This window comes from Leptonychotes weddellii, chromosome 14 (assembly GCF_054177405.1).
Source record: "Leptonychotes weddellii isolate Sample4059 chromosome 14, ASM5417740v2, whole genome shotgun sequence".
Classification (NCBI taxonomy): domain Eukaryota; kingdom Metazoa; phylum Chordata; class Mammalia; order Carnivora; family Phocidae; genus Leptonychotes; species Leptonychotes weddellii.
The window spans coordinates 79417814-79435884 of record NC_138382.1 but is presented as its reverse complement, the minus strand read 5'-3'; the positions used below and the strand labels follow the sequence as shown (position 1 = coordinate 79435884).

General features: G+C 57.2%; 2 protein-coding genes across 2 annotated transcripts in view; both read left to right on the top strand.

The window, feature by feature from the left end:
• Positions 1-6671: 6671 nt before the first annotated feature.
• Positions 6672-18071, top strand: part of QSOX2 (quiescin sulfhydryl oxidase 2) — a 28680-nt gene continuing 17280 nt past the window's right edge. The window contains exon 1 of the mRNA XM_006743959.3: positions 6672-6993. Within this exon, the coding sequence (XP_006744022.2) occupies positions 6672-6993 (322 nt within the window). The remainder of the gene's footprint in view (positions 6994-18071) is intronic.
• The window catches only part of UBAC1 (UBA domain containing 1), a 224698-nt gene continuing 220017 nt past the window's right edge, over positions 13391-18071 (top strand). The window contains exon 1 of the mRNA XM_081803929.1: positions 13391-13395. The gene's annotated coding sequence lies outside the window, so the exon portion shown is untranslated. The remainder of the gene's footprint in view (positions 13396-18071) is intronic.

Here is an 18071-nt window from a genome sequence, read left to right as displayed (position 1 = left end):
GCTTTGGGTGTTTGCTGTGGACTGAACTGTGTCTCCCCAGAATTCATACGTGGAAGCCTTAACCCCCAGAGTGCTGGTGCTAGGAGGTAGCTTTGGGAGATGGTCAGGGTTTGATGGGGTCATGCGGGCGGGGCCCCACCCTGGTATTAGTGCCCTCATGGGAAGAGGCCCCAGAGAGCTCGCTCTCCCTCTGTCCACAAGCACACACAGAGGAAGGGCCCCAGGAGGACACGGCAGGAAGGTGGCCGGCTGTCCACAAACCAGGGAGTGGGCCTCACTGGAAGCTGACCCTGCGTACCCTGACCTGGAACGTCCAGCCTCCTGAACAGTGAGAAACGAATGTCTGCCGTTCAGTAAATGCCCGGTCTGTGAGGTTTGTGAGGTGCCCTGAGCAGGCCCTAGTCTGCAGCTTGACTAGTCAGGCCCCACCCAGACCTCCTCCCCGCTGGTTCTGGGCTCCCTCTCTTCCCCTGGCTCACTCTGCTCCAGCTGTTCTTCCCACGTGCTTGCCCTTCTACCTCAGGGCCTTTGCACATGCCCTCCCTCTGCCTGGGCTGCAGAAGAGCCAAGAGGCCTGAAACATAAGAATTTGACCAGGCCAGTGACTGTTGCTGACTCGTGTCTGCTCTGTGACCCACTTCCTTTCTTCTTTGTTTTGGTCCCACAGTTCAGAGAAAATGTTGATATGCATAACAATTACAAATAGCAATTAAAAACCAGGTCTGCTGTTGAATTAAGCAAAAAGTCATATTGATAGGAGCTGAGGAATTGATAGGTCATCAGGGAGCTGGGCGTGAGCAAGGCTGCACCAACAAGCATCTGTGGGTCAGGCTCTGTATGCCGAAAACCGGACACACAGCCACTGGGCAAAGAATCCACCAAGGGGCCTAAAGAAGACACAGAATGTTGAAAATAGAGTGTGTAAGGCTAAACCACGGGCCCGGATCACAGGAATCTAGGACAGAGCGCCATGCCCACCGGGTCCCGGCGTCACAGCCTTACATAGAAAAGCCCCTAAACTGACCAGTGGGAAAATGGTCACCAGGGGCTGCCCAGAGAAGGCTCCTAAACCCCCTGGACCAGGCACTGCTGGGCTGCGCTGCCCCCGCCGCCCCCCACCCCGGCAGGAGCCCTTCTTTCTGCTCAGTAAAGCTGCCGCCCTGTCTGGGACTCTCCTTCCCCCAGCGCCCTCGGACACGGATCCGGGGGACGCTCGCCGGGCGCTGGGGACATTCTCTGGGGGCTCGTCTGGGATCGCAGGGAGGGTGAGAAATACCGCGACAAACTTTTTCTTTTCTCCTCCTTTCCCTTCTCGGGCCATCTCCACCCTATAAAAGTTGCTCTGGAGAGCTGGAACACAACGGGAATCAGTCAGCCCGCGCGGCCGCCGTTCTGAAGGCTCGGAGATCAGGTTTGCTGGACCTGGACTGTGCGAATCGTCCTGTCCCCCGAGCGCGGAATGTTGGCTCTGTCCAGGGTCAGGGCTTCGGAGGCTGTTCGATGGGAAGGAGCGCCCCCTCCCGACGCCTGAGGGTTCCTGGCCAAGGCTACTCTTCGGTGGCATCCAAAAGCAAAAGGAACAACAGTGACCTGACCACAGGCGACCCGACCCAGGGGACCGCTGACGCGAATCCCGAGAGCTCAGTGTGCGGAGCAGAGCGATCTCCTCTCCATGTCCTCTCTTTCTCTCCTCCCCTTGGCCTGTGGTGCCTGGAGCCTTGGAACAGAGGTCGCTTGTAATCCCCAGTGCCTGTGCCTGGAGGAGATTTCAGTCTCTCTCTTTCCTGAGCCATGGCGAACAGGTCCCCGCTTTTCCCTGGATCCCTTTGACCCCGAGTTTTTTCCTGAGATCATGCACCGGGTGATAGATGGGGGCGTCTCTGGGACCATAGATGACACCTGTGGCCCCTTCTGGCCCATGGTCCCGCCTCCAGTCTTCCGCCTGGCAAAGGCTCATTGCACCCTCTGCAGGTGGCGTTTTGCTCCTGTTATTGGCGTAGGCACGTCTCCAGGTAGGGTAGCCGAGAGGGGATACAGATGGGGCAAACGGGGCCATCCCTGATTTGCCTCCCTCAGGGAACACCACCAGAGCGGGGTCCTAAATCGGATCACACACCCTGAGCTCTCATCCGGAGCTCTAAGTCGGGGAGAGAACTCAGTCTGCCGATGATAATTTTGTGGCAGTGGTTGGCAGATACCCTCCAGGAAGTGCCATGGACTGTGCACCTGAGGATCTAGTGGGGAGAAGCTCACTGCACACAGGCCAACCCTAACACTGGAAGAGCAAAAGGAGGGCACAGGAAACAAAGGCCACACGGGTGCAGAGTGGCTCCAACCCAGACGCGCCTCGACCCTGCTCCTAGATGCAGAGATAGGAGGGGACGGGGTGGCAGGAGACGTCCTGTTCAGGCCCCACTCAAGATTTGGAGACTCTTGTGGGCGCCCAGGAGTTCCTCCTTATTTGGTAGATGGGGAATACGCCCCCCACAGTTCACGCTCCCCTGGAGTGCATCCTCAACAGCTGACCCTCGAAAGAAATTCTTGCTATTCTCTGAACCTGTGCATGGCCCGAGAACCAACTGGAAGATGGAGAAAACGGCCTCCTGAGGGAAGCATGAACCATGGCACCATTCTGCAATTGGACCTCTTCCGTTAAAAAAACAAGGCAAATGGTCTGAGGTTCCTATGCGTGGGCTCTCTTCACCCTTCGGGGTAGCACTGGCTCGTATAAGAAATATGTGAACGACCCAGTCCCTCTGGCCGTGGTGCAACAGATTGGAACAAGGGAGGGACATAAAAAGGAGAAGTCAGATCTTGACCAAACAGACAGGAAGCTGCTCCACCAAAGCATAGCACACCCCCTCCATACAAACCAGAGCCTCAAGCACCCTGTCACCCCTCTCTGCTCCCCTTGCAGGAACAGCCCCCAATGACAGAGGGAACCCCGCGCGGGTCTCCCACACCTTCTTGCTCCAGGAGTTGAAGCAAATAAAAAAGTACATGGGAAAATGTTTGGATGATCCTGATGAGTATATTGAGGTCCCCATAGAAGACAGCCAGGTCTTCCATCTTACCTGGAGAGATAGTATGCTCCTGAATCAGACCCTCTCTACCTCTGAAAAGGATCAGCCATACGGGTGGCTGTGATTTATGGAGATGAGCAGTGGACAATGGGAAACCCAAGCCCTCCTTGGAATCCAGCCTGCATCCGAGCTCCCCTCAGACGGGGGAGGCCCGAGACCAGGGGCAGAATCCACACAAGGAATAGAAGAAAGAGAACCTCTAGAGGAGGCTGACACCCTTCCACGTCCCACTGGGAGCCAGGCCGTCCCGACTAATGATCGGGGGGCGATGGGGGGGGAGGGAGTCACTGAAGAAGGGAGATGGAGGGCCAGACATTTCTTTCAATGCATTACTGAGGGTCTCAAGCACACTTGTGACAGACCTCTTAATTATGCCCAGCTTTCTTAGGTCAAGCAAGGAGAGGAACCCCCTCAGACTTATTGGAAAAGTTCTGAGAGGCCCTGATTAAACTATTAAATTTACCAACCTACACCCTGATAATTACCAGGGGCAGCTTATTCTTTTTTTTTTTTTTAAAGATTTTATTTATTTATTTGACAGAGAGAGACATAGTGAGAGAGGGAACACAAGCAGGGGGAGTAGGAGAGGGAGAAGCAGGCTTCCCGCGGAGCAGGGAGCCCAATGTGGGGCTCGATCCCAGGACCCTGGGATCACAACCTGAGCCAAAGGCAGACGCTTAACGACTGAGCCACCCAGGCGCCCCAGGGGGCAGCTTATTCTTAAGGACAAATTTATCACCCAGTCTACTTCTTTTCGTTATATATAGAGATTTTATTTATTTCCTTGAGAGAGATCGAGAAAGAGAGCACAGAGGCAGAGGAAGAAGCCGACTCCCCCCTGAGCAGGGAGCCCGACGCGGGAATTAATCCCAGGACCCTGACATCATGACCTGAGCGGAAGGCAGAGGCTTCACCGACTGAGCCACCCAGGTGCCCCTCGCCCAGTCTACTTCTGACATTAGAAAAAAGTTACAAAAATCTCCTAGGGGACCGGAGGAGACTCTGGACAGCCTCCTGAAAATGGCTACCAAGATCTTTTGCACTAGAAGAAGAGCCCCCGCCAGCGTACAGCTAAAGGGAAGCTACCCTGGGGAGGCCTGGCAAATGGGTTTCACCCACATGCTCAGATCTCGAGGAATCCGCTCTCTCCTAGTCTGCACAGACACCCTTACTAACCGGGTAGAGGCCTCTCCCTGTAGGGCAGAGCAAGCCTCGCAAGTAACAAAGAGTGTGACAATTCCCCGGGTTGGGATCCCACGGAACCTACAAAGTGACAACAGCCCCTCCAGGAGTCTCCAAGGTGCTGGGGATCCGATACCATTTGCGCTGTGCCTGGAAACCACCATCTGCAGGAAAGGTAGGAAAAGCGAAGGACCTCCTCAAAAGGCACCACAGGGAGCTCACCCAGGAGACAGGACTTCCATGGCCAACTCTGCTGCCCACGGTCCTGTTAAGGATTAGGAATACACCCCAGGGAATAGGCCTGACTCCACAGGAAATGAACCTCTAAAAGATTTGAAGCTCCTTTTCAGGAAAAATCCAGACCTTTCCTTGATGCCAGATAGGTAATGACTATTAGCTTTTCTTGGTCATTCATAGCTTTAGGTGCTTTCTTGCCTTTCATCTTTGCCATAGGATTATATGCAGTGTCTCCCCAGGAGTGGGAACCCTGACAGAAGCCGTGGTTTTGCTCCTCCTTTATTTCTTTTTTAAGATTTATGTATTCATTTATGTGTGTAAGAGAGAGAGAGAGTGAGCATGTGCACCAGTTGGGGGGGGGCAGAGGGAGAGAATCTTTCAAGCAGACTCCCAACCGAGTGCAGAGCCTGACATGGGGCTCGATCCCATGACCCTGAGATCACGACCTGAGCCGAAACCACGAGTTGGACGCCCAACCAACTGAGCCACCCAGGCACCCCTGTTCCTCTATTCTCCTAGCGTTAGCCCTACGGGCCGCCTTGGCCTTCTGCCCATCAGACTCATTTGTCTGTGTGTAACTCCTTTCTGCCGGCACCTCCCAGCACCCACATTTGGGAGCAAAAAGGCAGCCTTCCGCCTGTTAAAAGCTTCCACAGCCACACCAGTCCGTGCTCAGAACTGTTGGCTGTGTGGGAGTCCATCCCCACCAGACAACTGGAAGGCTGACCCGGCCAACTTCACGGAATGGGCAAAGGCACAGGCCAACCTCTTACTCCACGTTGAGAGACCACTTCCATTTTTTTGCAAATTTGAGCAACTACTTATCGCTCTTTAAGTCAGGAATGGAGGAGCTCCTCATAGAGGATACCCCCGTCCTTGGACCAACATTTGGCTCTTGATACCAATGCCCACCATCTGCATCCAAGCAAACCACCCCTAGGGGACCAAGGTAGGAACCCTATCCAGTCACCAGTGTAACCACACCATAATGGTGACAGATACTCGGGACTGGCATTTTACAGGCGTTGGGAGACACAGAATGTTGAAAATAGAGTGTGTAAGGCCGAACCATGGGCCCAGATAACAGGAAGCTAGGACAGAGCGCCATGCCCACCGAGGCCTGGCGCCATAGCCTTATATAGAAAAGTCCCTAAACCGACCAGTGGGCGTCTGCCTTCGGCTCAGGTCCTGATCCCGGGGTCCTGGGACTGAGCCCCGCATCAGGCTCCCTGCTCGGCGGGAAGCCTGCTTTTCCCTCTGCCGCTCCCCCTGCTTGTGTTCCCTCTCTCGCTGTGTCTCTCTCTGTCAAATAAATAAATAAAATCTTAAAAAACATAAATAAATAAACCGACCAGGGGGAAAACGGTCACCAGGGGCCGCTGCCCAGAGGCTTCTAACCCCCTGGACCAGGCACTGCCGGGCCGCGCTGCCCCCGGCCCCTCCGGCGGGAGCCCTTCTTTCTGCTCAGTAAAGCTGCCGCCCTGTCTGGGACCCTCCTTCCCCAGCGACCTCGGACGCGGATCCGGGGGACGCCCTCCGGGCGCACGGGGACGCCAGGCAGCTTTATTTCCCAGGCCTGCAAAGCAATCGGCTGCGGTCTACTGGAAAGCCCCAAACTCCGGCACCACAGCACGTCCGAGCCCGTGGGGGTCTGGCTGCGTGTGTGAGTCAGGATCTCCTATTAAAAAGTCAAGGTCGGGCGCCTGGGTGGCTCAGTCGTTAAGCATCTGCCTTCGGCTCAGGTCATGATCCCAGGGTGCTGGGATCGAGCCCCACATCGGGCTCCCTGCTCATCGGGGAGCCTGCTTCTCCCTCTCCCGCTCCCCCTGCTTGTGTTCCTGCTCTCGCTATGTTTCTCTCTGTCAAATAAATAAATAAAAAATCTTTAAAAAAAAAAAAAAGTCAAGGTCAGCGCCCCCGGTGGGGCTTCCGGATAAAGCACAGGGCCCCCAGTTAAAAGTGAGTTTCCGATCAGCAGCCAAGCGCTCGTAAACCTGAGCGTCCCGTTAAATTTGCATTTCCGACGCGGGACCTTTTCAGTTGCTAAATCTGGCGACCCCGGAGGGGGCGGGGCCCGACGGGCGCTCGGGGGCGGGGCCGGGCGCGCGCGCGGCGCACAGGACGCCGGTTGCCAGGGTGAAAGGTCAGGCGCGCCGCGGCACTCCCAACATGGCGGCGGCCGGGGCGGTGGCGGCGGCGGCGGCGCGCAGCCAGGGAGCCCCGGCACCGGAGGCGGCGGCGGCGGCCCGAGCCCGGCGGCTGCCCCCGCTGCTCGTGCTGCTGGCGGCGGCGGCGGCGGGCCCCGGGGCGGGCGGCGCGGCGCGGCTGTACCGCGCGGGCGAGGACGCCGTGTGGGTGCTGGACAGCGGCAGCGTGCGCGGGGCCACGGCCAACAGCTCGGCCGCGTGGCTCGTGCAGTTCTACTCCTCGTGGTGCGGCCACTGCATCGGCTACGCGCCCACCTGGCGGGCCCTGGCCGGGGACGTGCGAGGTGAGGCGCGCCCGCGCGCGACCCCTGTGCCCCGGCCTCGCAGCCGGCCCCCGCGGGCGCCCGGCGGGTTGGCGGTCCTGAGGCAGAGCCAGCAGAAGCCCTCTTGCGGCCCGACCTGCGCGGGTGGGGCCGGGGGGAGCCCCCCGCCCGGGCCTTTGTCCTTCTGTTTGCCGACGCACACCCCGCTTCGGCGCCTGGATAGATCCCCACTCCGTTCCCGAGCCCCCTGCCCTGTACACCCTCCTCCGCCACCTCTTCTGGTCTGGGTAGCTGACCATATGGTGGATGCTCAAAGTGAGCTGGCAACTTAGCCATGCAGATGCGCTGGAGACCTCTGCGGAGGCAGACCAGGACCTGCAGAGCGTTCCTGGACGCACATCCACCAAACTACACGATCCTGCTGCCCACTGGTGACCAGTCCCTAGGTTCCTCGCCAGCCTGCACGGGGGCGTTGGGGGCGGGCGGGGGGGGGGCGTCTGCATCACCCTCCCCGCCAGCTGGCTGAGCTTTAAAATGGAAAGACAATGGCTCCGACGTCGGAGCTGTCCTCAGCAAGAGTGAGGTTTGGCAGGAGTCTAGCTGGTGCTCCGCTAACCTCTAATTATGTATTTCCGTGGGCAGGAGGGTAACAAATTGCTACACTTTCTTCCTGCGCTTTTGCTTCTAAGTCTTATATCCTCCTCTGTTGTGATTTTTTCTCATAACCAGACGGATTCATAAACTTCTTAAAAGCCTAAATACGGTTTTTGTGCAAAATTGTAAATGATTATCTTTAAGCTGTGTTTTCTTATCTCAGGGTGTTGGGATTCTTGATTCTGAAGGCTTTTTTCTTTGATCTCTTGTTTTCTTAAGCCGCCAGTGTTTGGAACCGAGGAGGTCGACACACCCTCCTTAGTAGGTTCTCTTAAAGCCTTTGCTCTGGGAACAAACAAACATTTTAATAACGTAGAGAACTTTTCAGTTGTCATTTGTTTTTTAGTGGCAGAAGCAGATATGTAAATGCAAATGCAAATGCGGGTATCTGTGGCAAAACACTTGTTGCCTATTTTGTGCGTATTTTGATTTTCTCGTTTAGTATCTGAAACATAAATATGGTAAACCACATTCGAACGTTGCAAACTATTCTATTGTTGAACCATCATGTAAGGAGCCTGGAAAATTGTCCCTGGAACTTGGAAGGAAGGTTTCTTCTAGAAATGAGAGTGGTAAAATCCATACCTAATGGTGTGATTAACTCAGCTATTAGCTAAATAAGGTTACCTTAACAGGATTGGACGCTGTCCAAGTCAGGGCAGGAAGAAGGCCTGAGATGGGAGGGAGATATGGCTGAAAGTGAAAAGCAGCTGTGGCCTGAAAGAGGGTGGGGACAGCTTCGGGGCACCTGGGCAGAGCCCTCAGCACGGAGGAGTGGCCCACTTGGGGTCCCCAAAGAGAGGTCACCTGGGGACTTGTTAGAAACACGTCAGCCCCAACCCAGGCCCTCTGGGTCAGAAACTGGGCACAAGGTCCAGCATCCTGTCAGCACAAGCACCAAGTCTTCAGGGTCACTGTTCTCAGGGACACCAGCCCTACGAGACACCTGCAAGGAAAGGCTCGTGGCCAAGGGCACCAGGAAACACAGCATATGAACTCTTCCTCGTGGATGTCCACCACACACAAGAATTCCTCAGGAAAGGAGTCCGCTAAGTCTAAGCCTTTGCTTACCACGTGATCTACCACAGGGCCCTTTTTGTGCCTGATTTCAGCCAACTCCCCATGGAATCACTGGGAAGAAGCACCCTCCCCCACCCCTCTGCCACCCACAGGGGAGCAGATGCCCATTGTTCCCTGTGGTCCCGTGTGAGCGCAGGCTTCCCTCCCCCTGTCATTACTTTGGCCCATCAGTCACTTGTGAATTGGGCTGTCCAGTCCCTGGGGCACACAGACCTTGCACTGCGTGGGCCCCCTTGGGTGCCTCTCACCACCCCTTTTAAAATGGAGAGTGTCCGTCCAGCTTTTCCAATGCACCACTCCTCCACCCCATCTCAAGTCTTCTGGAAAGTGGGACAGGCTCTGCTCCCTGGTGAGATTGCCGGGGGTCATCTCACCTGGGGTCAGGGGAGCACTGTCTCCCCTGCTGTCCCTCCACCATTGCTGCCTTAGGGGCCTCTGCATTTGCTCAGAAGGGACAGGAAGTGAGGGGTGGTCTGCAGAGAGTGGGGCTCCTCCTTCCCAGCTCTGCAAGCCTCTACGCACAGCTTAGGGGTACCTTTGTTTTTCTAAAAGATTTAGATTGAACTTTAGCACTTTGCTGACATTTTCAAGATTTTGAAAATAAATGTTTTTCCTTGTAAGGTGGCTTAACAAACAAAAGGTCTACTGTTAAGTGTAGCCAAATGTTGTTCTAGTGTTTATGTGGATCTGGCTTAGGGCAGTCACTTCTAAATCCTTTGCAAAACAAAGCCCTGCTGTGTTCCTGGAAATCATCTAGCCCGGAGCTGTGGTGTTAGCTCGGTTTGTGATGCCACCTCCTCTTGCCGCCCCTGAGCTATCTCTGAAGTATCTCTGCAGAAACTTTGGTCAACTCAGGAGTGTCCCTGTCAGGGTCACCGAGGCCTCAGCATCTGTTCTTATGGGTTTCGCATTTACTCCAGTCTTGTGGAAGCAGGGCAGATTTTCTGTAACGGCCCCTCGAATTCTAGGTGAGGCTCGAAGGGGAGCCCGAGACTTGGCGGGCAGTCACGTCCAGCACACGCCTCCTCTTCCTGTCCTGCAAGGGGGTGTTGGTGCGACCCATGTTGCGGATGGTGACGCCCGGAGGCCGCATGAGGCTGAGTCATTCACTTAGGGTCACACAGCTGAGCGACAGGCTGTGTGGCTCCAGGACCCACGGCTAAATGTGTGGTGGCCGTGAGGCAGGTGCTCGTTCCTGCTGCCCAGAGTCCACTCTGGCTTGCCCCCCTTGAGCTCCTCACTCACCACCTAGTCTGGTCTTCCCACCCACCTGGCTAGGCCGCAGGCCTCTTGGAGATGAGCTAGGACCGCTTGGTGTTCCCCATGGGCCCATGTTCGAGCAGGGGGTGGGGGTGGGTGGGCATGGTGGCTGATGGGGGAGGGGTGCCGATGGCAGCGGGAGCGACTGGTCAGTGCGTCTGCAGGGGTGTGCAAGGTGGGGAGCCCCGGGAGGCTGCCAGGAGTCTGCTTGGACTCTGGAGAGGGTGGACAGAGGATTGGAGGCAGGCAGGGGTGACGTCCACCTGTTAGGGGCCCAGGAAAACCTGTTGTGCCCCCCACCCCCTGCCCAGGTAGCCGTGGTTAGCCCAAGTGAGACATGCCCATGAGGCCCGGACTCCGTGCTGACCGAGGCCAGAGGAGCCCCACTGCGGCACTGCCAAGCTCAGTGACTCCAAGTGCGAGAGCCCAGATTGGCGAGGAGCCGGGGGACTCGGGGCTTTCCTTCTCCCCGTGGCAGTGTTGTGAGGCTTCAGCAGTTCACCAGGAGAGACGCTTGCGTCTGGGACGGCTGTGCCCCATCAAGTGCTCTGGAACGGCTGCCCCGGACTATATGTAGAGCTGGTTTAACCCACTGCACCCAGCGCTAGGCTAGGAGCACCACAGAGACCCCACCTCCGCTCCGAGAAGACCCTGAGCCAAGCACGCCGGGACTCTCCAGCCACCTCCAATAACTTCTACATAACTGGTGCTGGCCTCTGCTCGTCACTATGTGGGCTTAATTTCTACCCAGGCTTATGTATCTTCTTTTTTTTTTTTTTAAGTAGGCTCCTTGCCCAGCGCAGAGCCCAAAACGGGGCTTGAACTCACAACCCTGAGATCGTGACCTGAGCTGAGATCACGAGTTGGACACTCAACTGACTGAGCCACCCAGGCGCCCCTACCCAGGCTTGTATAGCTTAAATTTGCACTTGAACTTGGAGCCTGTCTAAAAAGACCTTGTTCAAGCAGGAAGGGGCCTGCAGGGGTGGGGGTGGGGGTGGAAGAGCGACCTCCGGTGGTGGGAACATGCAAACCTCACCACCCTGGCTTCACCGTGAGGGAGAACCCCCCGCCCCTTGCAGCTCCGCCTTCCAGACAACCCTCTTCTTGCACCCTCTTCAACCCTGGAGGGGAATGACTCCATACTGTAATCATTTTCTAGGACAAATTGATGCTTGCCTACAAATTAGACTTATAAATATATTTTATTAGAACTTGGCAAGTAGTGGTACGAGGTTTAATCCTATACATTAAGAATAGAGTTGCTTGAAGGGTAAACTTGAAATAAATTTCAGTTTGCTGTTACATAGAAGCTCAAGTCTTTGACAGGTATTTTTTTAAGCCTGTGGTACTGAAAATGGGCAGGTTTGGGAGCAGAGCAGAGCGTGGCTTGCAGACTCCTTCTGTGGATGCCCCTGGAGGCCACTGTGCCTCCCAGCTGGTGCCCTTTACCCCTGGGTTTGGTTGGGGGTGGCCTGACATTGTTGCCCAAGCAGGCAATTTGCATTCGGTTTTGAGTGTTTCTGTCCTTTGTATGGTGGGATCTAGACAGGTGGGAAAGGCAGGAGGAGGGGAGGGCACAAGTTGAATGAGGCAAGTACCCTGAAGCTAAACCTTTGAAATAGTTTGCATTTTATTTGATAAAATAGACTGTCTCTTTTGTGTTTCCATGAATGCCTCCATCTGCCAGCGCAGTGACTGCTGGTGTCTCTGTAACTGAAATTCTTCCTCATCTGCTTTCCTCACAAGCCTTCCCGCCTAGCGCAGGCAGGCTTCCTTTCCAAGATGGACAAAGGCCTGGTGAGGTGTCAGCCCGCCCCTCCACTCAGCCGGCCGGCCCAGGTTTGAGCAGGCGGGCAGGCGTGCTGTGGCTGGAGTGGAGCTTGTCCGAGAAGCTGGGGCCGGCGGCTGCCTCTGTGCGCTGGCGTGTGGCGCTGTCCTCGCCCCGTCCGTGCTCCAGCGTGCCCCCTACAGAAGCAGAGTCTGCCCTGCATTGATCCCGCGTGCTGGAACTTGTCCTGAGTACATTCTATGTGGCCCTGGTAGGTGCAAGAAACAGTGAACAAGACGGGGAAGATCCAGGTAGCCTGTGCCTCAGAGGAAGGGACAGACATGAACAGAAACACAAAATGAGGCTAATTGTAGGTCATAAGTCCTAGGAAAATAAACTGAATGATTGGATTGGCACCGGGTGGCAGAGGAGGGCCTCGGGTGGCATGTGACACTCAGAAGATGAGGGGCACGCCCCAGCCGGTGCCACGGCCCTGAGATAGGCAGGACTGCAGGCGTCCAGAGGACTGCGTGGAGCCGTCCTGGCTCTCCGGTGGAGAACAGGGGAGGTTCCGACGGGTCAGGTGGCAGGTGGAGCCCGGGGCTCCAGGCTTGGAGGCTGGATGAACAGCAGGAAGGAAGAGCGGTTTTAAGCAGGCGGTCATATGATCTGGTTTCTATGTTAAAAAATCTCTGGCTGCTCCCTGGAGAACCGAGGGCCAGAGACTGCCCAGGGTCGGATTGGACGACGCGAGCGAGCCCCACCAGGGCTGGCCGCCTCCGGGGAGCGCTGACGGACCTGGGGCAGCAGATCCGGTGGGAAGAACCATAGGGGCGCTGACGCCTGTCTTTCCACAGCAGCACAGGTTCGCAGCGTTGACCTTCCAGTTGGTGAACAGGAGGAAAGGCTGCGTTCTAGGCAGTATGGCATTTTTGGATAGATGGTTTTTGGTCAAAGCCCGCCAAGTGAGAGGTCTTCCCTCCTGGGGGTACGGCAGGTGCAGGTATGTTTCCAGGACACAGCCGATGTCCCTGCCCTGGGCCGCTTCCCACGCTGGGCTAGTCTTCTTCTACATCCTGCTGTTAATGAAACTTTATTTAAAACCTGGGACTATGGAGAAAGAGGGCTGGTGTGTCCTCTCCCCTGTCATCGCGGCCTGGTGTCACGGGCTCCCCCAGGGGCTAGTTTTCGGGGGGACGTACTGGTGTTGGACCCGGCGTGCTCACTGTTGGTTAAGGGCTCTGATTCAGAAGCTACAGCGTAACTCGTACACCTCATCTGGTGGAGGAACAGAGAGTTCCTGTCTGGTGGAAAAGGGCACCCCCGTGGTTAGGGGCTTCCTGCCCTCCTGGGCGTTAGCCAGCTTTGTCTCGGAGCGGCTGTTCCTGGCGGGTCGGGTGCTCCGTCTGTGTGCCCCTGACCTGCTCCTTCGTGCTCAGTCCGGGAACACCTTTGATGCTTGTTTGCCCTGCGTTTGTACGAGTCATGCCTCTAGCTTTTTGGAGATTAGGCCCTGACACTGGCCGCGGGTGGACGCAGGGTCTGGAGCCCTCACGCTGCCGAAGGTACGAAGCGTCTGGTGTCTCAAGAGACGGCAAAGGGAAGCCCCCTGGGCCTGCAGTGTTCTTGGAGCGCCTGCAGAACAGTGCGGCGGCGGCCGGCGCGCCCAGCGCCCACTCTCCTTGGGTAACACTGTAACTCTGGCCCTTTCACCGTTGTGATGAGGATAAGCGGTTGGGTAAAACCCAGGGCAGCCAAGACTTTCCTTTATCTTTTTCATTTTTAAGCCACCAGCAGTTGTGCCCTATTTCAAAAGGCGGGGTCCACCTCCCAGGTGCTTGGGAAAGTTGAAGGAGCTTTGGAGGCTGAAAAGCCAGAGTTGGTGACCGCAGCCTGGGCCACCTCCAGTTTCCCTGTGGCGGCATCTGCAGCCCAGACCGTGCGCTTCCCCCGAGCCCGGCTGCCCCGACTGCTCCTCACCTGGGAAAGCAGCCAGCGCCCCTGGGAGGACAGCTGGCTCCCCGCTTCTGGGGGGCAGGGAGGTGCAGGACCAAGAGGCCTCCTTCCATTGCGGTTGGGAGGTTGTGCCTGGCACACCCGAGTGGGGACAGCAAGTAGGCAGGGGATGTGTACTGCCTGGGCTGGGTGGGGCGTGTGGGGAAGGCTCGGGTTCAACGTGTGATGGGTCAGCCACCCTCCACCCTGGCCCTAATCCCCAGGGACCTCGAGGGGAATGTTGCTACTGTGCCGATGACCTGTGCCCAGTTCCTCCAAAGTCCGTGGGGCCCGAGAGTGGTGGCCGAATGTGAACGTTGGACCAGCTGTGGAGTACAGGCTGGGTCAGGACACTCTGTCTACCCAGAATCCGGGTGCTGGGCTGGAGACTGACCTGAAGAGGAGCTGTGTTGACCTGGCTCAATGTGGCTGCCAGAGCCCAAGGAAGGCTGCCTTGCCTGGGTATTTGTGGGCACCAAGATGGGGGGTGGCAACCACTCTGCGGTCTCTGCCACCAGGAGCCCACACTGCTGGTCAGAGTGATGTTCACTCCTCACCCTGCAGGTGTGTCTGAGTCCCTCCCGAGACCCGCAGCCTCCCAGGATTGGCCCAGCCCCTGACTCTAGAGCCGCTCATGCTGGCCGCTCCTCCCCTCCCCCCACTGCCTGCTGGTCTCCACCTGGGGCTGTCTCCCCTCCCATCCCTGCCTCTGGGACCCTGGTCAGTCGCCAGCGTCCAGGAGGGTCACTGGGAGTTTGCTGTTGGCCTGCGTGAGCGTGGGGGTCCCCTGCTGCCCTGCTGGTGAGTGCTCAGAACACATTCTAGCAGCAGGCGCTTACCAGCCTTGCCGTGAGCGGGACGCTGGCTGTCTGTCCTCAGGGCCCCCTTAGAGGGGAGATGTTATCTGGCCTCTCTGTCTTATGGGCGGAGCCCTGAGGCACCGAGACTGATAAGTTGCCCAGATCCTCCAAACCTGGTGAGAGGCAGAGCAGGATGTGGGCTGCAGGATCAGCCTGCAGACGGGTGTCCTCATGTCATCCGGCACTGCCTGCCATCTATCTGCTCCAGATGTGCCTGCTGGTGCTGGGACAGGCCAGGCCACCCTGGGGACACCTGGAAGGCCAATGGAGACGAGCACAGTAAAGGGGGCAGACGCCAGGACTCGCCAGGACGTGACCTACGAAGAACGTAGGAGGACGCGTAGTGTGGCTGTTGGGGGCAGGGTGGGGGGGCCAGGAAAAGCGGGGGGCCTGCCCGGACTGGTTGAGAACGGCCTTGCTCCCAAGACCGTGGGGAGCCATCAGGGTCCTCTCAGGGCTGTGGCCGGGTCCCAGCTGGCTGCCGTCCACGTGGAGGCGGCCTCTGCCCCGGACGGCTCCCAGCGCGCTGCAGTTGCCGGTGCCCGTCGCCAGCACGGCCTGCCTCGGCGCCATCTCCTGCTTCTCCACCCAGGCATCCCCTTCGTCAGGCAGAGAACTCCCCCCATTCCCCTGGGGTGGTGCCTCGTCAGCGCCGAGTGGCAGTGTGGCTCGCCCTGCGCGGGGATCAGCTGGAACAGCAGTGCTCAGGTTAACCGTGTCACGAATGTCGTGGAGAGGAAGGGGCAGAGGAGGTGAGGACCGTTAGCCACCCGGTGCTTCTGTGACGCTAAGCGACAATTTCCTAGTTACTGTCTCCGAGTCAAAGGGTGGCACGACTCAGGGGCAGAGGGCTCCTTGGCGCTGGGGCGGCCCCGAGGCCAGGGCGAGGGAGGCAGCACTGGGTGCCCCGCACTTACCCTGTGGGGCCTTGCCGCTCAGTTCTCCCGCCTGTAAAGTAGGAGTGGTGACGGGCACATCGCAGGCTTGGGCATGAAGCTTAGATGGGGTAACACGGATCAGAGTGCTTTCAGAACATTGAGTCCGGCACAGGATGCGAGAGGTGACGCGGCCGCCCTGTAGAGCACACGGCGGCGTGTCGTCCGGGCGCCGGGAGTGGGAAGGAGCCCTTGTGCCGTGTCGCTGCGCGGGGCGCCGCCGCTGGGCTGCACCTGTGGCTCGGGGGGGGTGCTCCACGCCCACTGAACACGGCTCCTGCCTGTCGGAGAGGGCCCCAGTCGGGTGGAGAGGCGGGAGAAAATACGTTGGCGAGACAAAGTAAGTTGTTTTTCTAAGGAATTGGTTTTCTGTATGTTTAACAAGGAAACACACCGTGCAGAGGCTCGTTGAGGAAGTGGTTTGATGAAGTGGTTGATGTCATTCCACACGTGACCATGCGGGGTTTGGAGGAGCGTGTGTGTGCGCTGCATGGCTGGGAGCAGGCTGGATTTGAAGGAGGGAGTGTCTTCCTCTGGAGCTTGTAGGATAAAGGGAGACATTCGCAGCACTCTTTTTTAAGATTTTACTTATTTATTTGACAGAGAGAGCGAGAGAGGGAACACAAGCAGGGGGAGCGGGAGAGGGAGAAGCAGGCTTCCCATTGAGCAGGGAGCCCTATGCGGGACTCGATCCCAGGACCCCGGGATCATGACCTGAGCCGAAGGCAGACGCTTATCAGCTGAGCCACCCAGGCGCCCCTCGCAGCACTTTGAGAATGTACAGGTTGGCACACTCGTGTTGGGTGTGCGTCATGTGCCTGTGACACGGTGGTGCAAGCTGATTCTGAACCCTGGGCAGGTTCCTTAGCCTCTCTGACCCTCAGCCTCCTCATCTGTAACATCCTGCCCGTTTCACCCAGCAGACTTCCGCAGTAGATGATTTGGTAAGAAAGCTTTGTAAAGTACCGTGTAGTTGACTTTGTTTTGGAAGGAAGACTGGTGGGGAGCTTTTCTTGCCATTTTAACTGTGCCTGGGCAGAGAATCAGGGCAGGCCTCCCTATGGAGGTGACATTTGTGTTGAAATCCATGAATAAAGCAGCAAGTACAAGTCAGAGGAAAGTGTGTTCCACCCAAGGAAGAGCAGGTGCAAAGGTCCTGGGGCAGAAATGCACTTGGACCTGTCTCTGGCTTGCGGGGAGGGGGGTAGTGAATGAGGAAGAGATGAGGGTACAAGTGCGGTGAGGGGCTCCATCTGGAAGGTTCCAAGGACACACAGGAGGTGATCTTGCCTGCAGATGTGCATGCCTTGCCGAGGGCTAGGCCACCCCGTGGGGCCCTTTCCAACAAGGTTAGAATTTGAAGAATCACATAGCTCAATCTTGATCAGAATGTTTTCTTTCTTATCATGGGAACATGGTAGGTGGGAACAGCTGGTGGATACTGGGGCCCAGCGGGGAGGTGGGGGTTTCTGCCTGGAAAGCAAGCAGCCCAGTCAGCACAGTAGGTCTGGAGGGGGTGCGGGAGCCTGGCTGCTGGCGGCTGCCCGGGGACACAGACTTTATCCTGCGTGTGCTCAGAGCTGGGCGCGTGGACGTGACTGCTGCGTCACACAGTCACGGGGGAGGGGGGCTGCAGAGCTGCTTTCGAGGCCTGACTCTGATCTGGGGCTGCGGTCTGAGCCTGGGGCATGGGTGCCAGACAGCCTGACAGCCTCCAGTTCTCGGGGGCATAGCAGCACCCGATGCTGCCTTTGGGGGTTGCGGTTTGTCGACGGCAGGGCTGACAGCCGTTCTTGCCTCCACGAGGGAAGCCAGTGTGTTCACACTGTCTCTCGCGCCGAGTCAGACTCAGGAGGGTTATTAAAGTGTGGCTGGTGCCGCCGTGGTCTTGGGTTGGTCAGGATTACCGTCACCTGCAGCATCATGACCTGTGGTGTCTGTTCTGCAGAGTGCTGTTTGGAGCCTCTCTGCACCGGGGACTCCAGGAAGGTGGAAACCGAGCAGAGCCCAAGTAGCCGCAGGGTGCACGCGCACTGTCTTGTGTCTGCCAGCACCCTGCACGCTGGGGGGGGGGGATGCATTCGCTTTTGTGCGTGAGACACACTTAGTAAGAAGAATCTGAAAAACAAAGAAGTCAGACCAAGTCCCACCATGAAAACCAAACCATAGCGAACATCTTGGAGTGCCTTCTTTCCGTTTCTTTCCCCTGTTCCTGGTCTGGCTTGATTATTCATTGATTCTACCAAATGCTCAGTGTTAGCCCTTAGGGCAGTTCTTCATTTTCTTACATACTTTTTCTGGGCAGTGGGTGCTTTTGTTTTTTTAAGCATGAAATGACAATGTGTCATGGAAATTCCCAGTAAACAGTGAAACCCTGTGTTTGTGAGACAGGGACGAGGTAGCAAACAGGAGGCGTTTGGGCAAGATGAATGGGAAGAGAAGCGAGGATGACAGGCTGGGGAAGGCTCACCCAGCAGGGCAGTGGAAACCGCCGTGGGGGGCGCCGCCAAGGAGGGTGCCGTGTGCAGGGTGGGGGCCACCACC